General features: G+C 32.6%; 1 protein-coding gene across 1 annotated transcript; it reads right to left on the reverse strand.

The window, feature by feature from the left end:
* Positions 1 to 7,759: 7,759 nt before the first annotated feature.
* On the reverse strand, positions 7,760 to 9,423 carry LOC122032847. The gene is made up of 7 exons (XM_042592162.1): positions 9,325 to 9,423; positions 9,140 to 9,226; positions 8,842 to 9,042; positions 8,573 to 8,743; positions 8,452 to 8,505; positions 8,224 to 8,370; positions 7,760 to 8,131 (listed from the first exon to the last, which is right to left on the reverse strand). The coding sequence occupies exons 1-7, from the start codon at positions 9,421 to 9,423 to the stop codon at positions 7,760 to 7,762; spliced, it is 1,131 nt and encodes a 376-aa protein (XP_042448096.1).
* Between the last annotated feature and the right edge of the window lie 582 nt (positions 9,424 to 10,005).

Here is a 10,005-nt window from a genome sequence, read left to right on the forward strand (position 1 = left end):
GTTTAATAAATTTTTTCCAATTTAATATTAGGAAGTGACTTGTGTAAAGTTTGTTCCGAAGTGTTTACCCCATTGAATTTCAATGCTATTAAGTGAAGAGGTAATATAAAAAATCTAGTTGGGAGGGATACCCTTTGATGAGCAATTCATAGAACATCAACTAGCGTCATGATGAAACCAAAATCCTAGAATTGTTTTCCCAATCCAACTTCTCCCTTCGATTGCTTGCCTTTCCTTAGATCTCTCTCTCCCCACATCTCTCTCTCTCTCTCTCTCACACACACACACTCCAGTTCTTAAACCTTTAAACAATTATGACCGTTTAGATAACTTGCTTTGTGGACTTAACTAGTGCTTAATCAATAGTTCCTATGGATGAATATTTTTTATTACTTGATGACTTGACCATGCACTTGCAGTGAGACAACATATTCTATTGTCACCTGGACCCTGTATAATAGCTTAGACACTTTGAAATCCCTTTATCGAAAGTTATCACTAGCCAATCGCTCTTGAAATTTATTTGATCATCTAGAACCATCGAATATGCTTTCCTACAATTGTTACATGTAATGAGTAGGATATAGAATGTAAAGTTACTCACACTTATTTGACTAGATTTGTCCTGTCTAATTTTGTTTTGTAAAGCAATCAACTCTTAACTAATTCTAAACTTGGACTTGTGCTAAGCAATCAACTTTCAGTTGATTCCACACTTGGACTTATGCCAAGCAGTCAGCTTCCAGCTAATTCCACACATTTAGGATTTTTCCAAGCAATCAGCTCTCAACTGATTCCACATACTTTAACTTGAGTCACCTAGCAACTAGCTAGAAATTTGTTTGCTAAGCCTTAATCACTTGGACTTGAGTCATCTAACCTCTGGCTAGGAATTTATCTATCAAGTCTTAATCACTTGGATTTGTGCCACCTATCCTCCAACTACATATTTATCTGCCAAGTCTTAATCACTTGGACTTGAGTCATCAAGCCTCCAGTTAAGAATTTGTCTGCTGAGCCTTAATCACTTGGACTTGATTCACCTATCCTCCATTTAGGAATTTGTCTGCTTTTATCTCAACCAAAACGTAGCTCATGCCTGACCCCCAATCAAGACTTTTGATGTCTAGATTCACTTGGACATAGTCATTGTCTTGTTCACAACTAACGTTTGAATATCTATCAAGTACCCTGCACCTACAAACTTGACACAACTGTTAGATCACAACTAACCTAATTTTATCCTTAGTCATATATCAAAACTCTAAGTTAAGTGTTGTTCACCCAACACCAACACAATCTACTTTAGTTTTCTTGAAACTCAAGCCCATGTAAATTTTGACATTTAGATTTTTAGAGTTAGTGTTTTATTTTGTTGCCAGTAACAAAATGATAGACAAATTACACTATTAAGTCTATTTTTAGATATACTTTGGTAAACAATACTACAATATGCATACTAGTTGTCCTTAAATACACTAAAATTATTAAGATCCTATTGTTCTTTATTGACACAAAAAAGACAAAAATTTCAAACATTTAGCAAAAGCTCTACTTAGTTAAAAGCATATGACCTTGTTGTATACCAAGACTCTAATATCTTCCTTTAGTTGATTGATCTATTTTCCCCTATTGTCTTATTGATGTAGAGCGAATATACATACGCACATTACTTTTCCATTAGTTTGTTAATCATTTTATATAACAAAAAATAGAATTATGAAATCAGTGTATATCACATTCTGTTTTTAAAGGCTAGAACTTGCCTTTATTCGGTAGACTAAACCCATTCATATGTTAGATTATTTTCAGATTGAACCCACATGAATCTTTAGCAGGAATGAAAACAATGACCAAACTAATTAAACATCATTCTAAGGCAACCAAGAAAAAATGAAAAGAAGCAAGACATTTTTTAGAGGAGCTTGTGATAATTACTTGTTGCAAGAGACCTCTCAAGAAGCTAGAGATAGCTCCTACACTACTGTGCTTGCCATTTGATTTCCAAGGGGATGGTGTTTGTCCATGAGACTTTGACATGTGGAGTTTGGTGCATCCATGAAATTTACTTTGATATTGGTCTTGACAAAAGTTTAAGTTATGTAATGTACCTGGTAGAATTGGATGCCTACACTCTTCCAAATTAGGATGAGCATTTTAGATGCAAAGTGTTGCTATGACAATAATGTGGAAAAAGGTCATATGCTAACCCCAAATGCTTCACATGGTTGACCTATGACCATCTATAAAGAGGTAAATTAGAAAATTATAGATGACCCCCATGACATTAAGAATCATATTGAAAGGGTCGATATAAAGCATTTCACGAGCTGACACCACCAGCATGGGCAGTTATTATCAAATCTACTTTTTGCTTCCTTGAAACTCAAGCCTATGTAAGTTTTAGCATTCAATATTTAGAGTTGTATGCTTTATTGTGTTGCCAGTAACAAAATGATAGATAGATACACTATTATCTCTATTTCTTCCAACGTATATATAAGGTGCAACTACAAAATAAATTCAATCCAAAATAATTAATATAAATAATGCACTAAAATTCTAGTATTTAATAATTATGATTTAATTAGTTTATATTTATTAAGCCTATTGTTTTGTCTATTAATAACAACTTTATAAAGATAAATTATCATGCCCTGGAAGTATACTTGTCTGACAAAACGGATTGTACCCTTAGTGACAATGTACGATACAATATGATATGAGTTCACCACATAGATATAAATATGTAGTAGAAGATATAAAACATAGTAACAACAATATAAAGGAATTTGCACAATCCCTGCACAACATAGAAAATATAAAATGACAATGAGCTGACCAGGCTTAACACATTACACAACAAACTGTTGGTGCAATTGACCTCTAGGGTTTTGATGTTTGATTGCCAATATGTTTAATGGAGTCTAGTCAGGTCAAGGATGAACGGATGACTAGCAAGGGTGAGAAGTCTACCGAGTTACTAGTCGTAACTGCGATTAGGTAAGGGAAGCCCTAACTGTGATTAGACAAGGAAAATCCTAGTTGCGGCTAGGCAAGGGAAATATTGATAGATCGTGGAAACTAGGTAGGTAGTCCAGATGGGTCAAATGGACCTGATATCTGGCAAAAGGATTCCTTAAGTCTAGAAGACCTTATATCAAATCCCTAGCGGGTCGATCTGATGATGAGTTCTAGTAAGTGAAGTCAGGTGGTGAAAACCCTAGAGGGAGAGAACACTAGGTTCTAGTGAGTAAAGTCAGGTGGTGAAAATCCTAGGGGAGCTAATCATAGGTAACGAGAAGTCTTGTAGGAGTGAACTCCAAACAAGGTTGATCGAAACGGTCAACTAGACCAGCGGATATAGGTAAACCTAAGTTTAGTTTTACCATAGTATTTTGCATTAATATTAATTTTGTTAGCTAATTTAGTATTATAGGAAAAGTCTCAATGGATTAGGCGATTTGACACTGAGCAGAGAAAGTTCAAACATGACTGAAGGACCCGATGTTTGGCAGGTAGGGTGAGGTAAGAAACCAGAATGGAGTGACAGGGAGGTCGTTTCCCTGGAATGGACAAACTTTATGTCGCTTATCCAACTGAAAAAATTGGGAGGTTTTCAAGTTGAGATCAAGATAGGTTTTACTATCTTTTCTTACTTGTACAGCATTAAACTATTGTGCTAACTTTGTGTTGCTGTAATATTTTTTATACTATAAAAACTAACTCTATTTTGCAGAATTTGATGGGATCGGTTGACCAAATAGGAGGTTCAGTCAACTAAACCTAGCTGATGTGGCAGGGTTCAGATCACGTAGAGCAAACTTGGAAGTCAAGTGTATCGGTCGACCAAACCTAGGGATCAGTCGACTAATATTAAATGTAATTTATGATCGAATATGGTACAGAAGAAATTCAGTCTGATCGGTCAACTGAACACAGTGATTAGTAGATCGAACAATAAATGTAATTAATGAAGCGAAGATCAGATATCGACAAAGAAGAAAGGACGCGTGATCAGTCGACCGATAGGGAGATCGGTCGACTGAAAGGATCAATAGACCGAAGGATTTTTCAATCGACTGAATGCAGCTTACTAAAGTACATCTTGATCTTCGAGCCAAATAGAACTCAATGCAATATTTCTAATCTCTAATTCATTCGGTCTCCATTGTACTGCTACTGTTCATGCAAGTTACAACAACTCTGCTCCGAGAAGATCTCCAACAATTGCGCTAGATTTCAATTTCATTATTGTTGGTAATTTATTTTTATACTTGTATATATACTTGTATGACTTTACTTCCTGTAAAAGAACTACTATTAGTGGATTGTCCAATAAGTGTGGTCAAGGATCGTTGGCCGTGGAGCAGTAGTCACGAGACTGCGAACCAAGTAAAAACAAAGTTGTACATTACTTTTCCCTGCTATTCACTTTGATTTAGTTTTATAAAAAGAAAAGATTTTTTAACAAGCAATATTCACCCCCCTCTCTATCGCTATTTCGATCCTTCACAAACCATATAACCGAATAAAGGTAGCCACACGGCTAAAATCCACAACCAAATCAAATTATTATATAATCTAGTCCAAAATCCAAAGTGCCAATAAAGTAGAAGGAAATAACATAGAAAATTGTTCTCAAATATATGTGGGATTGACAATCAGGATTCTCCAAACAACTCTATATCATTTACCTGCTACTGAGTAAAATAAAGTACAATAGGGTGGTTAGTACAAATGACTCAATGGGTAATAGATAAATGTAGTGCATGGACAAATGTGTAAGGAGGTCAAAATATATAGTCCCACAAGTAAGAATTATGTACATAACTATAAATGATATAATAAATGCATATATCCAAACCGACCTAACATGTAAGGTATAATGATCAGTAATCATTCGAGATATGTAACAAATCTACTCGTACTACATGAGTAATATGATAGCATATACATATATGGTAAATGAACATATATGAATAATGTCAGGCATATGCAACATCCATATCTCAAGCAAATGCAATATATCACAAGCATATGTACAATAGTATCTCCAAGATATGCAACATGCATCATATGCATATGTACATGTATGTGTCACTCCTATACACCACTCCAACTACCACAACATCTATGTGGCCAAGTGGGCAAGACTATGACAACTGCTTATGACTTTAGCTACCACAACATCTGAGTGGCCGGTCGGACAAGATATAGAGTAGCTATCTAGCTACATAACAAGGAGGTCACTGTCTGCACCCAATTCAAGTACAACTACCTGAATGGTTGAGTGAGCACTATAGGATAAGCTACACCCAACTCTAGCTATCACTATCCCTGAGTGGTCTAGTAGGCAACGAATATGACTAGCGACTCTCTCGACTACAAGGGAGATGTAGTCCATTAGCATAGAAGCAATGCAATGATATGAAGGATGCTAATATCCATGACTCAAACATAGTCATCATCAATGGAACAACATGGTAAACATAAGCATATCTAGAAACATGATCAGTCAATCAGATATATCTATATGTACGAAAAGATCTAATAGGTGTCTACGAAACATGTATAGTAATAGTAACACCTATAGTTCACACCACACATGTGTATGACTACAACATATAAATAATCAATATGGTAACTCCTATAGTACACATCATACACGTGTGAATACTACAACATGTGAATGATCAACATGATAACTCCTATAGTTCACACCATATATGTGTGTGCACTACAAAGTATGAATATCCTAAGATAACACTGTAAAAGCAATAAATAGATCATCTTTATGATAAAGCATGTAAGAATCAAACTCAGATAAATATAAGTAGAGTCAAGGTAAAATTAATCTACTCCATAAACCATCTCTATAAGGTCAATGAACTACAGAGGTCAAGGAAGCAATATCTACCTCAAATGTAGTTTGTGTTAAATAACTCCCACGATGAGACGCTCGTCTTAATTTGAGCCCTACATTAAAATGTATAGTTTAGCTAATCACACATGCATCAATTAGCTAACCTAACTCCAAAAATTCAATTAGGAGAATCCTAATTATTTCAACCTATAATAAAATAATAAGTCTATCCTTAACACACCAATCACTTACTTTCCCAATTCTCATTCCCATTTAGTAATCAAATTCAACTAAACCTTACTATTAATTATGAATTCACTCTACCCATTTAAATTAATAGGATTTAATCAAGACAAAAACACTTCCAATAAAAATTTCTTAATTACCCTGTGAAGTTCTTCTCCGGCGATGGCTCATGACGATCAGCGACTGAAGTGGAAGAAATGGCCAGTGGCTTTAGCCAGGGTAGCCGCTATGACAAATTGGCCTATAGGCAGACCAACCAATCAAAAGTGATCATTAGGTGGAGAGGTTGCATCGGTGGTCGAGCGATACTGGTGACCGACAATCGGAAGACAGAGGAGAGGGTGGTGTGGTGAGGGAGCTTGCGAGAGGGTGCCGATGGGGATCAGCAATAGCTCTCTGGGACGGACACTGCTATATACCTAGGTTAATGAAATCAATCAACTCTCACTTAGTAATATTTCAAACATACTTTCCCTAAGCTTAATAGATTTATCCCATTAAACATGTCATATGTGCTCGGTTTTAATCCTGATTTTTAAAAAAAAAAAATCTAAAAATTTTACAAGGTTATTTCTTAATTGACTCTTATTTTATTTAATTATTTAATCTTACATAAATAGTGTTGTATTATAATTTTTCCCCTATAATTCTTTTTTTGTTTTGACGTTTACCTCTAAATCCTGCAAAAAATGCAATTTTTGTATAGAAATTTATCAAAAAGATAAGTTTTTTAAGGGTAACATGGGTAGCTTTGAGCATTTGATTAAAATCAAATTGATCTAATTGAACTAATCAATTTTTTTTAACAAACCGAACTGATCAAAGTTTGTCACTAAAATAGTAAATCAAACCAAAATAAAATAATTAATTTGATATGTTATCAAATTAATCGAACTTTTTTTTATTAACAATCGACTGCTATATAGATAATTGTCTTCACAAGTTGATTTCTGAATTTATCATGATTTATCTGTGGGCTAACTATTGTTTGATTATAATGACTATTGGAAGTTTAATTTAATTGGTTTAACCATGTTCTAAATTGTATAATCAAAATTGAACTAGATAAATCTAGATTAATTTTTAAAAAATCAAATTTTAAATTAACCAAACTGAATTTTTAAAATAAATTGATTTGTTTGATTATTTCAATTTAACTGATATTTTGTTCACCGCTAAACATGAGGATGATAATAGAGGACGAAAACATCAATTTCCTTGATGCTACCAAGCTGCCACAACCGATATAAAGTGCAACTCCCTTTATCTTCGACAGACTTTAAGATAGAAATGCATGTGCATTGACAAGATTTACATCCATTGGCCTAGTTTAGACACATATTTGTATATAATCCATAATTTGAATACATAATTCCTCTTTATAAAAGAGTGAATCTCTACATTTGGAAGAGGATCTTGACGATGCAGAATGACTTTGTTATCATAATGGAAGGTCGGGTTTGGGCATGATAAGAATTTATTTTGGATCAAGCTAGTGGTTTATTTTAGGCTAAAATAATTCCATTAAAAAAAATGATCTAAATTTAATAAAATTTTCTTGAACAATATGGAGCAATAGCAAAAAAGTGTTAATATAAATTTATTAATGAACCTTAGACATTTTATTACACACAAAATTGATATCTCTTATTTGAAACCTCCAGCTCCTCCATAAGCAAAAACATATTTATCTTTATCATCTATATAACGATCATCTGTTACATTATAATAATCATCGATATCAGCATGAGCTAGAAGAAAAGGACGTTCCAAAACGTAGAAGTTATTCGACTTATCCAAAAATCGAACTTGAATGAAATAAGCAGCTTTATTACGTCCTTCATTACTTGGATGACCACTACCCATAGGAGGGCTTGGCACATTCAAGGGAGAGGTAACCTGCCCACCCATTTTAACCATGTTTGCATTAAAATTCATCTTTGGAAGTAATTCCTTAGGGAAATATCCAAGAGGTAGCTCATCATTATATGTCACCCACCAATTCCCTGTATTAGAATCCTATAAATGAAAATACACAAAATTTATTAACAAGGATTAAACTTCAATAAAAATTTAAAAAATATCATTTAGAAAAAAAGTAAAGAAATTACCCTAGCAATTAGTATCGCTAGATATTTTTGTTCCCCACCATAAGTGGAAAATTGGGGAATAAAACTTCCAGGTCCATAAATATTAGTGGTGCTAACAAAACCAGCACATTGCAAATTCACACATCCTGTTTTATCCTGCCCGTCACTCTGAAAATACATAATTAAATATTTTATTTGAGAATATATATATGAAGCTAAAAGAATAAAAAATAAAAGATTTATACTTACGGTCCAAAAAGTAAAAAATCGAGGATAACTGCTATCGTATATGACTGTTGAAACCTATGAAATTAGATATTAATTAGTGGTGATATAAAATAATATTAGTAAATGATTTATATTAACTTACTTGCCAACCAACGGCAATACCATTGAGTTCATTGGTCGGAACATTTACATCGCCATAAAGTATTATAGAGCTGGATGATGATTGACCAGGTTGTAGATCTGGAAGCTTATAAGTTGCCATTTTTGCATACACTCCAAAGTAGTAACCAGGTACAGATTGAATTATTGCGTACTAAGTATAATGCAAATATTATTTATCTTTGAACTCTATAAATAATGAATTAAAATTGCATTAGTAATAATAAAAGTGATAAAGAAATAATAACTCACGTGATTTCCTTTTGTATTTTGATTGTCGACTATGGCTTGTGCTCTAAATTGGTTTCTCAAGAGTTGAGACTCATTTAAATCTTGTTTGCGAGCACGGTGGACAAGAACAGTGCCAGAAGGACAAGTATCATTGAATCCATAAAAAGAAGCTGGTTTGGATTTTGCAAGCTTCATTCCCTTTGGAAGACTACTTGGTTTTAACTGCAAAGATTATTAGGATAATTAAAGGATCGAATGAACTATACCATGCAATAAAAAGCATCATACAAATTTGACTTATATTTTCAATGCTCAATACCTGAAGAGTGTGATTTTTTAACAGAGGATGGTCAAATGCTGGTTGCTTATACATATCAACACAGTCAAATAGATCTCCTGCTAATGTCTAACAAAAAATAATTTCAATAAAAATATTATTTATAATTTTTTCAAAAGTATTAATAACCACCTAAATGGGTTTAAGCAAATGCTTAGCTTTCTGACCTGAATGATTTTAAGCGAATGCTTAGCTTTCTTGTTCCATGATCTTGCTTGTGCCCCACCAATTGAAATAAACACCAGAAATAAAATACGAAGTAACATGATGTGAAATGATATGAATGTTTAGTATTGCAATATGTACTAAATCTTGGCCGAGTCTCACTTATAAATACACACAAAAATGTCTAGAGTTAGTCAATTATAAAAATCATAAAATTTAAAAATGAATGAAAAATAATTTATTTACATTCCTTAAATTTGTAATTTATTATTAATGTAATCTTAAAATTTATAATTAGTAAGATATAATAATTATTAAATAACATAAATAAAAGGTAAATGATTTGGATTCTTTTAAATTTTCAATTTATCATTAATGTAATCTTATAATTTATATAAAATTAATATTAAAATTAATTTAAGCTTATCTATATTAATGGTAAAATAAGAAACTTCAAAATTTATACCAAATATGAGCCTCTATTAATGTTAAAATAATAAGTCTAAATTTATACAAATTGTAAAAATTATCTCACTATTAATATATTCTTAAAATTTAATAAAAATTAATAAAAAATTAATGTTGTTAAATATTAAATTCTCTTCCATTTATTTTTATTTAAAAGTAAACAAAAAAATAAATTACACACTTAAATATTCAAATAGTTTCCATTTTATTTATTA

The sequence above is a fragment of the Zingiber officinale genome, chromosome 11A, assembly GCF_018446385.1.
Source record: "Zingiber officinale cultivar Zhangliang chromosome 11A, Zo_v1.1, whole genome shotgun sequence".
In the NCBI taxonomy this organism is placed as follows: Eukaryota; Viridiplantae; Streptophyta; class Magnoliopsida; order Zingiberales; family Zingiberaceae; genus Zingiber; species Zingiber officinale.

Bases quoted from the DNA above. Each gene is read 5' to 3' on its own strand.
- LOC122032847 (XM_042592162.1), bottom strand. From the start codon at position 9,423: ATGTTACTTCGTATTTTATTTCTGGTGTTTATTTCAATTGGTGGGGCA. The intron at 9,043-9,139 runs GTATTGAGCATT...TAATCTTTGCAG, and splicing joins TAAAAAATCACACTCTTCAG to TTAAAACCAAGTAGTCTTCC. The intron at 8,132-8,223 runs GTAATTTCTTTA...TTTCATTTATAG, and splicing joins TAGCGATACTAATTGCTAGG to GATTCTAATACAGGGAATTG.